Source organism: Ciconia boyciana, chromosome 8 (assembly GCF_034638445.1).
Source record: "Ciconia boyciana chromosome 8, ASM3463844v1, whole genome shotgun sequence".
NCBI lineage: Eukaryota > Metazoa > Chordata > Aves > Ciconiiformes > Ciconiidae > Ciconia > Ciconia boyciana.
The window spans coordinates 61,187,316-61,206,794 of record NC_132941.1 but is presented as its reverse complement, the minus strand read 5'-3'; the positions used below and the strand labels follow the sequence as shown (position 1 = coordinate 61,206,794).

Below are 19,479 nucleotides of genomic sequence, written 5' to 3'. Positions count from 1 at the left end.
GGATTCATTCCTGAAGAAAATATATAGTCTGAAGAAAGCCAAATGAGAAGAAAATGTTCCCCCAAAACAATGTCAATATTCATTTCTATCTTTTGTTTCCATATTCCAACCACTTAGTATGGAATTATTTTTTAAAGAAAGAAGAGTAAATACAGTTCCTTCACTTTCCCAAAGCAAGGGAACTAATCTATTTGGATTATATGTTTTGTTCCTCTTCCTTTCATTCATACACATGTATGGCACATGTCACACTACCATACACACAAGGACATCACTGTTGCTTTTAGAATGTAATTAAATACTACATGCCACTTGTAAATGTAATGGAAGCTTTGATAAGAAAAATAAATCCCATTACCTGTTACGCACATTTCTGCCAGAAATACTGGATTTCAATTCCCAGATCATTACCCTGCCATCACTGACTATGAGAGCTGCAGAATTCTCATTCACTGGGCAACACACCATACTGAAGGGTCGAACTGTTTTTGTTACCCTGATTGCATCACACTGACTTCTTAAATCATAAATCAGCTCCTGAACTGGGTCTGGATCTGTAACATCAATGTCCCCACAGAGGACAAACAATTAGAATGGAAAACGTACGATGAGATCAATCAACAGAGTAAATTTGCAGAATGACTGAGCTCTTAGGTTGAAATCCGCATGCTTCCTGTGCAACAATTAGGAAAAATAATCAAAAATAATACACTGTTGATCTTGTTGTATACAACACAGCTTTGAAAAGTTCTCCAAAATGTAACTTTGTCTTTAAAATATCTTACTCCACATGAATCTTGCAAAATCTAAAAAATTACTGTTTCATATCTGGGTAGAAAGTGCATCTTCTCTCCACAATCCAAAACTCATTTGGTTTATTGGCAAATCTGGAAGCAAGTAATGTAGCTCACTAGAAATTACCAAACTGCCAAAACCAAAACAAACAACACAAACTCTAACCAAAAAAAATCACTTACCTACATTTACAGAACTATGTTTTCCCTTCTTTTTCCAGTCTCCTCCATTATATTTAAAAGGCCATTCTTTGTAACATTTCATAAGAGACAAAGGTTTAATAATTTATATTTTAATCTAAATTTAAGCCAATGTCTTAGTTCTAAAATAAGTTCTTCCAATTGACCAAATGATTTCCAAAACCTTGTGTTTGCCTGAAAAATATGTTTTTTCTTAAAAGATAAAAAGAACAAACTAATCATCTTTTATCTAAAACTTTCCTGTATATGTGACTGTTAAGCCACTTCATAATTAAAGCATTATTTAGTGATAAAAGGATTGTCAGGATATTAATATCTTATTTTGCACTAAATTTCAGGGAAGTCAAAAACAATTTTGGGAGAATGCAGCATAAATTTAAATTTAATGTATAAGAAAAATAAAACGCTAGAAGGGCTGTAATTCACCATCCTGTATGAGGCATGATGGTTAGTTTTGAGGCATTTTAATTAATACTTTAACACAAAAATTCATTTCTGGACATTTTTGACACAAAACTTACCTGGCTCTTCATTTGGGGTTCCAGTTACACTGCAGTTAGATCTGCGAACTCTTAAAGTTATACAACCGTTTTCATGTAGGCAAAATAACCCATCACGCTGAAAACAAGGAATTACCTACATAAAGAGATACCACTTTATATTGGGTTATTAAAATTTCATCCTTTGCAAAGTACACGGATGTATCCTGATGTATAAGTAAGTCACTAAAAAGTTACCATTAATGTAACACTTCAATTAATTTCTTTAGCTACAGTACTTGTGACTAAGAATGTGACTAAGGAAGTCAATTAATTTGAGAAATTAATTGAAAATTTTTGTTTTAACTGTTTGCTGGTTTGGGTTTTTTTTTTTCCCCCCTAAACATTAATGTACTCATATATATTATTTTTAGCTATCACTTTAAAAAAAAAAACAACCACACTCTTTTTTGGTCTCAGAATTCTTAATTCCAAGAGACTAAAGATGCTTCAATAAGACCTCTGACTAGACTTAGCTGTCTAATTAAGCAAAGGCAGATGCTCAGAGAATTAGTATTAACTTGTGTGTAAGCAGCTTAACCACCAGGGAACGAAATGTCCTTTTTCCACAGCACTATTTCCACACTGGTAACTTTTGTAACACAGCAAAATGAAGTGGGTTTGCTGCAGACTTCAGAAAACTAAATTAAACAATGCTTGGTTCAGAGGACATTTTTCCCCCTTGTGAGCTAACTTCTTTTCATCCTCTGGAATTAACCAAAACGCAACTATCAGTGGGTCATGAACTTACATATGATCTTAATAAACTATTACAATGATAGAAACCAATCAAATTTTCATTACCTGTAGGAAAGGCACACCTGTTCTTTCAATTGCAATCACACCCACTGTCTGATTCACTTCCAAGTCAAGAATCAAAATTTCTCTGGGATACAATAACAGCATGTAGTTTCTTTTGGAAGGCAAATATGACAACTGAAGACAGTCGTTGAGTGTTACAGATTCAGCACTGCAAAACATCCGATATAAACTTTAACCAAGTTCACTGTCAACAAATACTTCAAGTTAAAAATAAAATTAACAGTATAAATTTTCCTGCAGCCGCATTTTTTCAAGTATTCCCTATTTTCATCACTAGGGAACTGTAGATTTCCATTTAATTGCTACAGCAGTGAAAAGCATCACTGACCTTTAAAAGACACACACTCCGTTGACTTTTGTCTAAATAAGATTATTGAGTAATTTTTAAAATAATATGTAATTCAAATGGAACAAGTGTGATTCTTGCACATCTCTAATACAAAGCAATTCAATTATGAACAGTGCTAGCTGCCATGACATTTACTGGTATTCACGGGAAATTACCCTTAAACATACTGCTTACTTCAATTTTTATATTATTATGCTTATTACTTCATTTTGAAATGAACAGAACTAGCCTATCAAGAATACCCTTCTTCAAACTCAAAGAAAGTAGCAAAGAGCAGGAACGTTCATCATTTGGTTGATTGTTAACAGGAGATTGGCTGCAAGGTAAAGAGGTTCATTAGGTACACGCAATCCAATGAACTGTATTTAAGTCACATTGAAGAAAAACATCCTCAGACTGTGCTCAGGTTTGAAGGTCTCAACTGATGTAATGTATCATCCCTTTGAGGGGTTTTGTTTGGTTTTAATTTCCTCATTCCACCACACACTAAACCCCCCTTACACTCTTCTTGCATCTCATTCCTTGCTTCTGGAGCATTATTCACCTTTCCTCTGCAATCACTTTCCTGACAATCTCCCGCTCCTCTTCCCTCAAAGTTTCCCTAAACTAATATAAAACCAGATAAACCACTGCTGCTACAATTTTTTCTTCCCCTTTTCCCGTTCTGCTCTCTTAGGGTGTTCTGGATGGAAAAGGAGGGAGAAAAGAGAAGACTATCATACCCTTAGCAATATTCACATACAACTTAAAATGCAATCAGGAGAATGCAGAAAAATGGTATCTTTGTTGATTTGCTGTTACTACAGAGCAGACATATGGCTGCAGCAGCATGTGTACTGTCTCAGTATTTGCAAATCAGGTGTTCTGTTCGATGCAGCACAAATTAGGCTTTACAGAACACAAAATGACAAGATCATGCCCTTTAACTTCATACAAAAATCACAATTTCTTAAACGATTACCAGAGGAAGTATCATCAAGTCTTCTCCCCGGTTTGCAATTTAAACACCTTATTCAAACGGAGTATAAATTTTGTATCTGCACTAAATTTTGGTGTCAAGTGCTAACTTATAATACAGTCTGACTAGTTTGTTCTCAAATTCGCTAGACGCTCGAGAGATACTTTTATTACTCAAATAGAAAGTACAAAAGGAAAAAAAGAATTACACCACACGAAAGTGGTCTAGAGAATTTATAACAAAAAAAAATAATCTCAAAATGCAACAACTTTAGTTTTAAAAGGTCAGAAAATAGACAAATGTATAAATTCTAATTTTATTTATACACTATTAACTTAAAAAATGACTCCTACTGCAGTATCATGTACAACATCAGAATGACAACTCCTCTCAGATATCAGTACTTACAGAATTTTTATTCTCTTACTATATCCCTTCTCATTCCACAATTGAAATTAATTACGTTAGCCCATTTTCATCATTTTTTTTTCCCTAAGAAAGATGTTTCTGAATTTACATCTGCATGAAAATCTGTTAGCAAAGGGAGAACATTATGTCATTAAGTTACGTAAAACATGCTGGGATGATATGGCTGTTTTTATGAACAGAACTGGATGAATGACTGTCAATGTTATATCCTTACATAATGTCCTCATATAGGACATCCAACCATCTGTCTACCCCAATGAATTTTCTTTTTTAAAACTAATTATCTTATAGACATTAATCTAATTATATCTATAAATATACAAAACATTATCTGAGAAGAAATATTTGCAACCTACCTTGGTTTTTCATTACTGATTAAGATTTTTACTTTATCAAGGGCCTTTTTGGCCCCCGTAGCAGCAGCCAGCTTGTTGTGAGAAGGACTGGAATGGGGACTAGAGATGTAAACTTTCTTCCCTGAGCTGGCAGGAGCTTTGGAAGGAGAGAAGTCGGAGATGAACACTATTCCTTCACTGGTGAGCACTGTACAAAAAAAACCAATTTTTTTATAGCAAAATACAATCTGCAATTTGATTGTGGTGTTTGTTCCATTTTAATGAAATTTTGGAGGGGAGAAATGCTAATAACTTTAATAATACTATATTAGGTAGAAAACTTACAATTCTAGACAAGAGGCACCTTCTACTGAAAGAGCTGCAGATGGTCCATTACAATTAATTATATCCACAAAACTCAATTTTTCAAAATTAAGTCTACACTAAAAAAATACTGTGAGGATTACTGGCAGAAATCTCTTGTTTCTTCAGTACAGTTATTCTCTCTCATCAACTATTTTTCTTTAAGCTTCACAATGCAAATAGAAGGCAGGGTTGCCCACATTGGCTATATCACCATTTTTTGTTCTCATGCAGAGCATGGCTCAAAGACTCATTAACTCACATTATTTATGTTGCAGCGTAAAGATTCAGCTAAGCTGTAAAGATGTAGCTAAGATTTTACTACATGTTTATAAAAAAAAAGTTATTTTTTAAGGTTGGATGGTATGGCAGATAAAAAAACAAAAAAAGACAACCACAAAGCTTGGAAACTGCACTGTCTCATTATATCAGGAGTGATCAACCTAAATTAAAGAATAAAATGGTGACTCTCTTATTTCTTTTAGTTTCTTTCTGCTAAGACGTCAATAAATCTGCACTACATCCGCCTTGACATTTGAATTGCTTCTAAAACTGATGCTCACACTCTATTCCTTTTAAAAAAAATCCTTTCTGTTGAAAATACCATTTATTCTTGGTCTACTCATTTCACTGGATTCTCCCTCAGCATCCATCCTTTTATAGCTTTTTATGTCAGTTTAATAGGGCTCTCTATACTTGGCTGCCTCCAGCTCCCTATCTACATGCTTTGCACCTTCTTTATAAAGTCTCAAACATTTATTTTCAGATCTCTAACTTCTCTACTCATGCCTACTTTTCCCCTCCTCTCACACAATGGCATCTTATTTTAGAAGATTCCACACTGACCAAAGACTCCCCTGTCTTTGTTTTGAGACTTCTTCTTGGCATTAATGACATTATTCTCTCCAACACATTACTTTAATCTCAATATTAATATTTTAGTTTAACATTTTTCCTGGTCACCCTTATTCACGTCACACTATTTTATACATGCAAACTTACAAGCTAAGTGTGATGGATCAAAGGGGTCAAATGAAAAAGACAGAATATTTTCAGCATAACTTTTCTTCCAAAGTTTGGTGCCTGTGTCTGCATTCCACAGTACAATATAGTTAGGTGGATGAACAGCAAGCAGTAAATCTCTAGAAGCATCTTGATTCCACAACCACTGCATGTCTGTCAAAAGAAAGAAGGAACAACAGTGAAATTAATTTTCAAAAAAAGTTCATTCTATTTTAAAACTATTTTTCTTCTGTAATACCTTGTCTTTAAAGAAATGAATACTGACTTGTTAGTAACAAGATGTTTCTATTTCACAATCCTAGAAAATAAGTTCCTTTTACAGCCTGAATGTATGTTTTTAACAAGCAGCAGTACACTGGGTTTATGTTTTTAACAAGCAACAATACACGTGTCCACACACATGCACACAACCCACATCCAATCTGAAGAAGTCAGATCTTTTCATCCAGTGAATTCCTACCTGAAACAACATACTGTATTATACAGAACCACTGCAGAGTCAAAATGAGAAGAACCATACAACATCCCAATTAATATTTGGGATGACAACATGAACCATACACCATCCCAAATTAATATTTGAGATGGTATCAGTATTGGACCTGGAAACAAATGTCTTCACTTCAAATACTTTTTAACAGAGAGTCTTAAGTTTAAGAGTAAAATGCAACTGACTGTAACACACAACCAAGAATAGAAGTGCAGCACTTAAATGCTAAAGTCAATCTGAAGAGGTATGGCTGCCAGTCATCACAGCTGGGCATCATTTAAACATTCAAGATAAATGGACACAAAAGACTACATTTTCTGTCAATAAGAACAGAGAGCCACCTCAGTTACTAGAAAGGAGCTGTATTAGAGATACCTACATGCTCCATCGGGCAGTGTTTTAGACAACAAAATGGGTCAGGCAGGCAATAGATGAAGTTCCCCCAGTCCAGCTCCTACTGCTCACTGCATGACCTCACCAAGTCACAGCTTCTCTACAGCATGTTCATACATATTAAGATGTTGAAAAAACTTCCTTCCTCAGCCATTCTTCTGTTTTATCAATTCAGCTTTTTCAGAGCTGATAAGTGCTTCTCACTGGGTTTCAGAGAAAAAAAAAATGCAGCCATGTGTGTCCTAATCAGTTACACTGTAAGTTAACTCCTTCCCAGGTGAATGCACAGTTTGGATCAAATAAAGAAGAGTGCCTCACACTGAAGCACCACTTTTCTCCTCATCGAAACAGTGAGGCTCCAGCTGTTATCCTACAAAGCTCTTGCAGATAACACACAGAGAACCAGCAGATCACTCTGGTGCTCAATCTCTGTATTTGCACCATTTTCTACAGGCTTGTAAAAAACAGCCAGAGGCCTCGGAAACAGATGGAAAGGAAAAGAAGCTGCTTTTGTTAGAGGTTATTGCTGAATTAAATCAGGGACTGAGGACGGAACAGAATTTTAATTCTGTTGCTTATTAACTTTTTTTTCTTGCCCAGCAGATTGGAAAGCCTTCATTGGGTCTGAAAACCTGGAGAAATCTTCAAATGGCATGGTCAAAACTCCACCAAACATTCAGTGAATCGGTGTCAGGAGTAAATAAAATACAATTTATAACACACACACGCAAAAGAAATAAAACTAATAAAATTAACTGCGGTCAATAGAATAAATTTTCAGTGTCCCACTATCAGAATTACAGACTTACAATATTGTATCTACTTTCACAGGATTTATAAAAATAGAATAATAACAAAAATGAAACAACCTAATTTCATAAGGGGGCTTTCATATAATAGAATTCAAAATAAAAAACAGGTATAACATAAGCCTCATCACATTTTTAAAACAGTCCAAATAAACTATAAATTATTCTTAGAAATTCATTATGGTAGTTTCTCTGGGAGGGGGAAAAAAAAAAAGAAAAAGAAAAAAGTGTTCTACATTTTACTTCAGAAATAATTTCTAGACATATTGCTAGTATGGCCAGCAGTAGCAATAAACAGAAACCCAGAACATGCAGCAGAGCGTGGAGACGCTGCTGTACTTGCAGAGTTATCCCTCCCAGCTAATTCTGAAAGAGCCGGTCCGATGCTGGAAGCAGTCCACTTGCAGAACCAGGTCAGGTATTGGAAGCAGACCAGCCACAGTAGCACAACCACAAAGCAAACCAGACTCCAGTGTTCCAGCCAGCTCTTGGTCAGCTCTGTTAGGAGTGGTTCCAATAGACAGAAAAGTGCTACCACAAGCAATTAGAACCAAAAAAACAAGTTTTACAATAGTAGGAGAGTACTACCATCAACTAGAAACTGCACCAATTAAAGCAATAGTAAAAATTATATTGAGTGTGTGATGCAACAAGGAATGAAGTCTAGATCTTTTGATTCCCTTTTTTGAGTACTAACCACTACTTTAACTTTTTCATTGATGAAGTACAAGATGCTAACTAATGAAAGGGAGCATTTGATGGATGACACCTTACTAATAGATGAGCACAAAAAGTAGCAAGGAAAAAGACACTTAATTATTCCTTTACAACATATTCTCTTAATTGTGTTATACCTGGCCAGTGGCTACATTTTCTATTCCCTATCCTTCATCAGACCAATTAAGATAGTACTGACCTCTATGCCAGGCTTCTAGACATTTCTGCCTCTAGCACAAGCAAACATAAATCTTCTATAGCTTACAACATCATAAATGCATAGCTCCTTTCTCCAGGCTTTTTTTGTTTGTTTGTTTGGGGGGTTTTTGTGGGATTTTGGTTGGTTGGTTCATTTTTGCTTTTGTGTTTTACTTCCCCCCAAGACGTGTAAAATCCCTGAACGAGATCATGATTTTTTTTCTGGTAATGGCATAAAGAATCTTCAAGCATCCAGCTGCCCAGAACTGTTCGGGTAGAGTTTATTGGGCATTTTTCAGACCCTCCCAGCTGCACTGGGCTACCACCCACAGAAAAGAATAAAAAGCAGCAAATACCATCACTAAATTATCTTCTCAAATGAAAACCAAAACGAGTTATTTATACCATCTCAAAATTTCCTCTTTCTCTTGACTTTTTGTGTTAATCCTTACCATTTATGTCCTCTTAATTACACTTGAAACCTAATTCAAATGTGGCATACTCAGTTTCAAGACTTCCTACCGCTAACTCCAACTATATGCGAAACCTACCTTAATTACAACTGTCTTCTATGCTAAAATTTGCATATCTTGTCCTTTCTCCATTTCACTTTTCACATCTTAATATTGCTATCTATGAATAGAAAAGCCTCCCTGCTCCTATGAATCAGACAACTGCACAGATGTTCAAAAAACACTCCTCTCTCTAGTTACGTTGCAAGTGTATGTTACTGTGTTAGTATATTTGATAAGAAGCAGCTATATAATGAACTATCTAAATAATTGTCAAAGTATATGTGCACAATCAAAACTCTTAACTTACAGCAATGTAATACTGTTAAAGTACCACAACACTATAGCTGACATTAACACTCAGGTGCAATGCAAACTGCATTACATCCCTAATTCAAAAGCAGGAAGATGTACTTGACTATTATTTCAATCAATAACATTAATAAAAATAGATTGTAACTTTTTCAGAAGATCTTGGAAAATATTACCATAATGAATTAAATCTCACAGCATCCCTCTGGGAGACAGCAAGTCTTACGTTTACACAGAAAATTAGTAGACAAACACAGAGAAGGCTAGTAATCCCAACAGTAAAATTCAATGGCAGAACTGAGCATAGTTTGCAAAACCTAGGTGACAGATTTGTACACAATGCTCCATAAAATAACTTCCATACAAACATCATGCACTATTGTTACCTTGAATTGGTTTCGCATGTTCTTGTATTTCACAACGAGCTGTTCCTGTTGCCACATCCCATACAATTATTTTTCCAGTAACATCAGCAGAAGCTAAACGTAAAGAATATGGAGAGCCAATATTGTGATGGTAATTTTCTTTAGCCCACTTAACCTGAAGATACAGATGAAAATTGGTCAAAGGAGGCAAACATATATAACAAAGACACCATACTTAATATTTTTCAGATTGATAAACAAATAATAAACAACTCAACAAAAAAGCATAGTAATAGTTAGTGTTAATAGCATCTGTGTAAGCATACCTTTAAGCTACCATCAGCTGTGAAAATTTAAGGTATGTTGCAACTGTGCTGCATGGCTCCATGGTTGGTAGTTTCAAATTACATAAGTCAACAATCCTTGTTCCTGAAGCCAACTACAACAATCCATAAATATATGCTATGTATATAAAAAGTTTACTCAAATATTTAGAAGAAACTAAATGGCAATTTTTAAGGTTCTGTGGGCATCTGCAAACCTATACCCACTGATTTCCAAACAAATGAAGGTTGAAAATTTACCATCCAACTGTTACATACATCTTAAAACATGTCATTTTCCTAACCTGTCAAATATAAGTATATTATGGTATTGGGGAGGAAGGAAGGTTAGTCTTTCATCTATATGTTGTCTCATGCCAAGCTATTGCTGACATTTGCTATCTTTTTCATCCTTTCAGCATGTTGCCACCACTGATTTCCACGTACCACTTTCTGGTTTGGGATTTCAAGCTGCACAGGCTTGCAAGTTGGCAATACTTACAAAAACTATGTGTCTTGAAATTTGAAACATTCTCTCTACAAGTCCCCGGAGATTATAAAGAGATAACACTGACTCCTTCCTTATCTATTCAATATGGACTTGTTTTGCTATCTGCTTTAAAGGCGAACTTCTGCCCCTGAGAGACTGAAGACACTAACAGAATAAAGAAACCTTAATGCTAAGCTAATGGGAATTTACCTACTACAAAAATGACGCTGTAGCTAGCTATCTGTGTGCTGTCACAGTATCTGACAGGGAAAGGTAAGGCCAAACACAACACTTTTTGCAGACGTTGAAAGCGTGACGTTAAAAAAATAGAAACAGAATTATCATTAGGCACCACTAACTTTGCAACATGGATTAGATTTATAACAGCATTCAGGGCACTGCAGCCACCTTTGTGCTACCCCTCTCAGAGGGGTGACCAGGAGGTAGCTGAATAAATTAAACAAACACTACACATGCACAGCAAGCAATCTTCAAAGGACTCTAGCTACAAAATCGAAGTGTGCTTCTATGAGAATAACAAAGAATTCTTAGGAGAGTCTCCTCTACTGGCAAATTCCAGTTTTGCAATTCCTGATTCCCTGCTGCTCAGAAAAAATTACCCATGAGGATACCTGCATGTAGCTAGGTAGCTATTAAAAAAAAGTAATTATAGAAATCTGCAAAGCTATTTCTTCCTCAGTTAAACATATATTACTTTGAAGCAAATTCCAAGTCTGGAAAACATCATTTTCCAAGGGAGGAGCTGTCACCAAGTTACGAACAACAAAAAGGAGACCTTTAACACTATCAGTCTCAACCAGAGCTCATGCAGCGCTCTCACACCATAAGCCCTCTTTTCTCATTGTAGTCACACTGCTCCAACAGAGTCCTCACACATGACCTGATCCCTCTGCTAAAAGAAATTCTTTCCTTACTGTACTGTTCACTGCGTCTCTACCCTGACTTCAAAATACAGCAGCATTGGTCAGAAACAGGAACCAGAGGTGAAGGGTTTTTTAATTTTCACCGTCTATGTCACCTGATTTAAAGAACCTTATTATCACTGTTTATTAATATATCAGAACAGACACAAATGAAATTTCAATCCTCAATCAAAAAAAATGTTCCTGTAATTACATTTTCTTTTGTAAAAGCACTCTTTCAAGTACTCTTTGTAAAGGTACAAAAAAAAAAAATCATATATAATCCACTTCATACAAAGTTATCAGTATCCCACAAACACCATATGGACATACGGACAAGTAACATGGATCCGTTTTCACTGAAACCATTACCTATTCCAGACACAGTTATGACAGCCAAAGGCCAGGAAGTATTTAAAGAAAAATAGTTAAACAGACTGCAGAAGGATTATGAAACAATTGCTTTTCTCTTTGCTTTTTTATTGCAGATAGTGGTGTGTTTTGAAATTTTTCAAACCTGAAGCATGAGTTTTGGGGGAGAAGATCCCCTGTAGACTGAGTTTGCTGGTGTGAACCTCTATTACAAAGAGTTTAAGTCAGACATACACAGCAGACTTCTTACAGATCCCCTCCAGCTTACTTGTGCTCTTAGCATTTACAAACAAAAAAAGAAGTCAGTTAGGAATTGAAGAAAATTTATTTCAAATGCACATAAAGGTGTCTGCAATGGTCATGGCCTCATAATAATTTCTCATATAATGTCTACTTCTTAAAGCAGAACAGAATTTCTCTTCATTCCTCCTCCTCATCAGTCATTTTCTTACAGGCTGTTTCTGTTAATAAAGCACTAGATAGCAGTTTTGAAAAATTATCTTATAAATGATATAAAAATTATTTGGACTTCAGCATTTGGTTTCCTATTGAAATAATGTTACTTCTCAAAGCTAGTGAATGTAACTGAAGCACATTAAAATGCTATCAAAACACGGATCAAAACCTAATTTTGCTACAACTTATTATCTAAGCTATGTGGAAATTTTAAAGCAGAGTCATCATTATAGCTCCGTACTGCTTAAATTTTCTAATTTTTACACAATTGTAAACATTGGAATTGATTTGTTCATTTTAGAGGGTGGCCTGAGAACAACTGAGGCTAAGGGTATGCTTACCCAAACAAGTTGCCAAAAGGCAAGCAAAGGTATCGATTCACAGAGTGCCACTCACTCTGTGGTTGCTGTCAAGTACATACCTTTGCTCCGAGATAACCGAGAAATCACCTCTCCTTACTTAGAGTCAGGTAAGTTGCCTCACATTTGTCACCAGAGATATTATTCATATCAGCAGCACAAGCTCTAAGCTGACAGCAATGTTTGGACAACCCTAACAATCCTCAAAAATCAGTGAAAGATTTGGGCACATACACAAACACGCTGGAAGAATTGGGTTTTGGTCCTTTGTGACATTTCAGCATTATTTTTAAACATGTCACAGCACACAAGTCTCAAAAAATGACATAAAGTATCTATTTTGAAACCTAACCCTTCCACCTTCCTTATTGCCAGTCAGTTTCAAAATTCTCTCTAATCCAGCAAAACTAATTCCTAAACCTTACAACCACTTTTAAAAGCTACAATGTCATTATCTGTATGGCTCTTGGCCAAGATCTTGTATGGATCTGTATCAGTTTTGCCATACCCAATATTTTCACCCAGGATCTGAACGGTTTATTTATTATTATAAAAAAGCACACAACTGGACTCTGTAGCACAGAAATACATTACACTATATAAAGATACAGAAACACCTGTGTAACTCCTGAATATACTGAAATTTCAAAACCACTCACCAAAAAATTGAAGCTCTTTAGCATGCAGAAAGACATCATCAGAACATGATGGCTCAGAAGTCAGTAAATTATCAAACCCAAAGACAAAATAATTGTGTTTACTTTTAATAGACCAGACTGGCCATATCTGATATAGTATTAGCGTATCTATATGAAGATGGTCTATTTAAAGAAAATTACACATAGGGAAAAATAGCATGCAATTTCCAGAAGGCATATTCAAACTTTTTATTTTAGTACAAAAAACACCAAAATCCCCCTATCTAAAGATCTGTTTTTCTTCATAAATTACTGACTGCTTTCTCATATAGCATTTGAGTTAAGGACTATCAAATATTACATCTGCCAGCCAAACATTCCTCTAAACCCTGAGTGAATCTGTCATTCTCCACAGTCAAAGAAATGATATATCAAAGAAATACATCCTGTTCCACACTTGACCCAAAGTCAAACTCTCTGCAATTTCAAGTCAAGGACCTTCAAAGGAAAGTACAGGTACCCTACACTTAAGCTTAAATTTTAGCTCTTTTTATATCACTAAAATAAATGTACGGTTTTGTCTGCTATTGTTCCTTTTCTGTAGGTAAGAACAGAAGTAAAAACTTAAAAGTAACTTTCTAGTCAAAAGGTGCACTGGCTACCCCCACAACAGGAAAGATCAGCAAGGGCATCAACAAAGAGATTCGTTTGATATTTTGTAATGTCATTTGAAATTCTGTCATGTCAAGAGCTTTCTTAGAAATATTTCTGTCTGTGTTTTGTAACACTACCAAATGTTTCTATATATTCTACACCTTCTTTATATTCTATGCCTTCTATAAAGGCATACCATCGACCTCAGCTCAAATTTCAGCATGTATGGTTTGATTTAGCTGTAAAAGAGATCATGTAAAATACGAGTATGTTAAAATAGATTTCATGTGAAAATCAAGTGCAATATAATGTCAAGTATTTACAGTGATTTAGAAAAATAATATACACACCAGAATCAAGTAATATACCTTAAAACTTGTACGTCTCACCTTGACAACACTAGCTTTGTGTCTTTCCAAAACCTGTAAAGTCTGAGCAGTATTGGCATCAACTATCAGCACAAGAGAATGACATCCATATGCAATCAAACCTTGCCAGCCCCTAGAAAAGCATACATCATCATCAAACAAGCAAAAAGAACAAAAAGCACTTCACATCAAGAATGAAGCTTTTTTTTTGTATGTTGAGTGCACGCTACTAGACACAGTCATCAAACAGTAGAAACTATTTAATAACATAAAACTCAAAAGCATTATAAAATGCCATTGCTGCACTCTCCGTTGAACGATTTGCTGATGGAACACTGAGCCACCACAAAGCACCTCTTTCTGTCCATCTATAAAAATCTTCTTCTGTAAATTTAAGACATCACATAGGAATTCATGAAGAGCATTCCCAAATTTTATATATACTACCTGCTTACGCAGGTAAGCAATATATTTGCAATAATATAATTAATTGCATCCTTTCTTTTGAGACAAAAAAGGAGCATGTGAGCAATGATTACAGTTATAGCAAAAATCTGCTGAGGCCTGTCTGACTTCAGGAGAGGTTAATGCGGCCACCGATGATAATTATAAAGCTATGGTGAACACAAAGCAAATGGGAACAGTCAAAGGAGAAAAACAAAGTTTCAAACTAAGAACTTCAGAGAACTTCAATGTTCACTGCTTTGCAAGCTGACAAACGTAAAGGCCATGGTTTTCAAAAATTACTTGGTTCAACTACTTCATTTTATTTTCCTTCCCTAAGATTCAGCAGTATTAGGTTAACTGCTTTTCAGCACAGGTGGGTGAAGTCACTGCTCAGAAAAAACCCAATATATGTACTGGCTTTGTACATCAACTCCCCAAAAACAACAAATAGAAACCAGAAGAAGCTGCTCTGATCTCTCCAGTTTGTTGCACCAACGAGACCTCTGCCCAGAGAAGCAAATGTCACTGCCAGAAGGGACTGGCCCATGCTCTTCTACGACCATGGCTTTGGTCTTGCTTGCGAGCTGGACAGCAGCAACTCCACAGGGCTCCCCGCCTGCGCTCTGCCAGCCTCTCCAGCTAGGAACGGGGAGAGGACGGGGATGTCAGCAGCTTGCACAGTGCCTAGCAGAGGGAGGCTCGCCTTGGACACAACAGCACAGCATGCCCGTTTCCAGTCACAAAAACGGAGCCGAGTGTTTGCGGTGACCGCCTTGGCCAAGACGGCTGGTAACGATTCCGTCGCAGGAGGGCACAGCCGGCTCCCCAAAGGGATCGCTACCACCGCTTTACTGCACGCCCGGCAGCCGCCGGCGCTGGTTGAGCCTCGGCACCTGGACGTGTGACTGTCCGAACGTCCCGGTTAAAAGCGCGGCCCCCCCCGGCTGGGGGAGAGCGGCCGGCGGCAGACCCGGGCAGGCAGCGGGGCGAACGGCCCGCGCCCTGAGCGGGCACCGAGCCGCGAAGCTCAACCCGCGGCGGGGGAGAGGCGAAGGAGCCACGGGGCGGCCCGGGGGACGCCGCGGGGAGAAGCCCGGGACACCTCAGCCGCCCCTCTCCCCTCCCCGACCCGGGGGTCCGCCCCCGCTCTCCCGCGGCCCGGCCCCTCACCAGTCCGCCGCCCCCCTGTTCGGCGCGCTGAGGGCGCCCGTCAGGGTCCGCGCCGGCAGCTTGATGTTCACCGTGAAGCGCTGCATGGCGAGGCCGGGGAGCGCCAGGCCCGGCGGGGCGGCCCGAGCCGGGGCAGCCGGTGGCCGAGCGCGCCGCAGCCCGGCCCAGCACCGCCGCCGCGCAGGAAGCGCCGCCTCGGCGGTGCCGCCGGTCCGTGGCGCCGGGGTCCGCCGGGGCTCCGCGGCTCGGGAACGGCAGTTCCGGGGCCGGCCACGCCCGCCGCCGCTCGGAGGGCCTGCGCTGGGCCGCGGCGGCCGGCCTGCCCCGGGCCGGGCCCCTCAGCGCGGCGGCTGCCCGCCTCCCGCCGTCTCAGGCACCGGCCCGGGGCGTCTGGTTTCCAGCCCGCCCCACGGTGCCTCCGGGCGACGCCAGAACAGCCACTCGGGCCTAGGGACACGGGTTCTGCCTCGCTGGCTCTAAATCACACAGCCTGGACGGAGAACACGGCGTGGGGATGCCAGAGCCCCGTCTGCCGTGGCTGAACAGCTCCAGGGAGACTTGTGCTTGCTGACAGTCTGAGACTGGGGCACCCGAAGTCACCTCAGCATGCAAAGGGGTCCCTGTCCCAGCTCCGGGTGCATGCATGCTGCAGGACCCGCTGCTAGATCTAGCGAATTTCTTTCACCATAGTCATTCTGCTCCAAAGTTACTTCTGAAATGGCAAAATGCAACAGCGACGGCCCTGTTGCAGTAACCGCTGTGTTGCTGCTCCATCCCTCATAGCAGCGTAAAGCACTTACCTGCCACCATAAGGCACGGAGTCCTACCTCGCGCAACCTGTCCTCCAACCTGCGCCCAGGCTGTCGCTCACGCTTGGCAAAGCCACCCAGGCTGACACATCAAGAACACTGTGCGTTTGCACTGGAGCACGCCAGGCTGTAGGGCTTTGAAACATCCAGAGCTTTTTTCTGTGCATTAATAAGATGGCCAGAATCACGCAGCTCCAGGCACGTTACTTGACACACGTGCACTCTTTGGGGAGTTGTTTCTCTTCAAAATGGAGGTGGCTAGTAATTGTTTATTTGTTCTTTTTCGTAGTGAAAAACATGCCACTAGATGGCCAAAGTTGGCCAGATCGTAATGCCAGCCACGTGTTTTTGCACTGCCGCAGTGTCACTTTGTCACAGCAGATGCAATAAGTGCTGTTCCTCTTTTCTATTTTTCTTTTCTTTTTAATAACAGTTGAATTCGTGCAAGTGTGAACTCAAGAAACAACCTGCAGCAGATGTCTTTTCCAACTCTCTTCTAAAGAAATCTGCTCGTGAAACATAGTACATTGCTCAATACCATTTTCAGGTCACTTTAATATTGGAACTTATTTCTCAAAACCTCCTTCTCCCAAAATCTCTCTCTTTAGCCTCAAAAGCTGAAAAATCATTTTTTTCAAGCAGAGGAATTTTTTGTTCCTTTTTCTTTGCTACCTTTTGAGGACAACATGATCTACACCTCCAAGGATCAGTTTTGCAGGACCCTGAGCAACCACTAACCTCATTAATTTTAGTTATTTTTTGCTAATTCTGTTTTTCTTCTCTGAGTCCTTGGACATCCTGCTGCTACTCACGTTTTCAGAGGGCTTTGGTTGTTTGCTTGGTTTGTTGGATTGCGGTTTTGTGGGAAGGGTGCTTTGCAACTTTTTTTGCACGACAGAGACAGAGGCTCTTCTTGACAATTTTCCATCCATTTTCTTGACATCAGAAAACCAAGGCATAAATGAAATGCTTGAAAGAAATAGACGCTTCATGGTAGTTGAAGATAAGGACGAAGGTACCAGAAGAAGGGGAAAAAAGGAGGAAGTGAGAGCTGTGTCACCAAATGATAGGTTGAAAAATTAAGAATCTAAGAGTGGTTTTCAGGGTCAGATAGCGGGGTGAAAATCAGGGTGCATCAGCCAGACGAATACGTACTGAAGATTTGTCAGAGCGATAGAGAGGAGATGAGGAAGAGGTTTGTGCACAATGATAAAGATCACTGGAAGAGCTGAAAGGAATAGGAATGTTGTGAGATGTCAGAGGGGAAGAAGACCTGTGCACTGGATGAACTACGTGTGGTTCCTGGGGTCCATCCGTAGCTACTCACCAACACAGAGGCTGATGCACAGCAAATGGATGTGAACTAAAACCAGAGATGCTAACTTTGTCTTTGAGTATGTCTTTAAGTATGCACTCTTTTATATCATATTTTTCATTTAAATCGTTGCTAAGCAAGAATGCGAACTACTCATGTTGAGGCACTTAGTCTTCTCATTCATCTGTAAATACAGTGATACAGTTTGGATTGCTATACAAGCAATAAATATCAAACTTTAAGCTTTAACTGCATAGTCAGTAATTCTATTAGACCCACTAAAACCTCTGGGACTAGCGAATGTCCAGATATGATAGTCAGTGGGAGAGCCTTCATTCCGGACAGCTTGAGCTCCAATTGCCGGCACAAAGTACATATGGAAAATGAGGTTGTAGATGATCATAAAAAACATTATAACAAAAACCTTCAGATTAAATAAATAATGAGAACTATGGTTTTACATAGCTTTCGGCTCATGATTCTAAATAAGTTTTCTGTGAATTTAAACAAGAAAAAATGAGACCAAGGTAGAGATATGTGCACAGTCTCCCGCTTTTAGGTTTCTCTTCTATATAATAATTACTGCAGAAATAATCCTGTGAAAGCTTCTGGGACTTCTTTAATTTCCATGGCCTTAAGGTAGAACTCTAGGAGCTCCTGGGATCCACCAGTGAACCACCACGATTCAAGAATGTGCGCTGTTGCATTCTGTGACACAAAACCCAGTTTGAAATCAGGATATGTAACTAATTCATATATGCTATCGGGCAGAGTTATATTTGCCTTACAAATTGCATTGTTATTGCCTTAATGTTATCAGTTCTACTCCATGCATTTAAGGCTTCTTAAGTTCTCTCCTAGTTAAGTGTCCCTTGTTGAATGGGGGCCAACAGTGAAAACTATGCACAGAACTGATGCCACTCTCTCTGTCAGGACTCATGCACAGAGCATGAGACTTGCACAGTTGTCCTTTGCCTTGTACAGCCTCACAGCTATGTGTATACCTTGCACACCCCTAGCTCTGTGCCATGTCCTCTGCCCCCACGACTGGAACCTTCTCAAATGGCAGACAGCTCACGTGAAACAAGCTGTCCTTCTGCACCTGCAGCTTGAGATCACCGAGTGTAAAGGCAGATATGGTAGAGCCATATCACATCACAGGCTCTATGTTCAAGGAAGCAGCAGAGGAAGGTTAGTTCCCTTGAGAAGACATGTTCCCCATCACTTGACCTGACATGACACTGTCTTTTCTCAAGAAAACAGCTGAAGAGCTCTGCGTTCAGAATCGGCAGAGAATTAGGTCCTCTTTCAGCAACGCACTCCAACAAAGAAGCGTGAGCAATCACATCCTTATTCAGCAAAGCACGCTGTGCAATGAAACTCTTCAGGTATTTCTAAAGCTGCACTAAAGAAAGGGGATGGAAACATCTCAAGGCATCCCTGAATACCAGTGGAATTCAATATGCCCTCCCTTGCTTTAAGTGTTAGTATGGATAACTGTTATTTAAAATCAAGCAATTTTTTTTTTTTTTTCCAAAGGGAATGC

General features: G+C 39.0%; 1 protein-coding gene across 4 annotated transcripts in view; it reads right to left on the bottom strand.

Moving 5' to 3' along the window:
• The window catches only part of WDR11 (WD repeat domain 11), a 46,506-nt gene extending 30,417 nt beyond the window's left edge, over window positions 1–16,089 (bottom strand). For 2 of the 4 annotated variants that reach the window (XM_072870812.1, XM_072870813.1), the window contains exons 1-8: window positions 15,810–16,089; window positions 14,214–14,325; window positions 9,631–9,784; window positions 5,793–5,966; window positions 4,449–4,635; window positions 2,339–2,504; window positions 1,517–1,631; window positions 359–554 (exon numbers count right to left, since the gene is read on the bottom strand). In XM_072870812.1, the coding sequence (XP_072726913.1) occupies window positions 359–554; window positions 1,517–1,631; window positions 2,339–2,504; window positions 4,449–4,635; window positions 5,793–5,966; window positions 9,631–9,784; window positions 14,214–14,325; window positions 15,810–15,895 (1,190 nt within the window). In that variant the 5' untranslated portion in view covers window positions 15,896–16,089. The remainder of the gene's footprint in view (window positions 1–358; window positions 555–1,516; window positions 1,632–2,338; window positions 2,505–4,448; window positions 4,636–5,792; window positions 5,967–9,630; window positions 9,785–14,213; window positions 14,326–15,809) is intronic. The other 2 variants (XM_072870810.1, XM_072870811.1) reach the window with 1 other exon arrangement.
• Window positions 16,090–19,479: the final 3,390 nt, after the last annotated feature.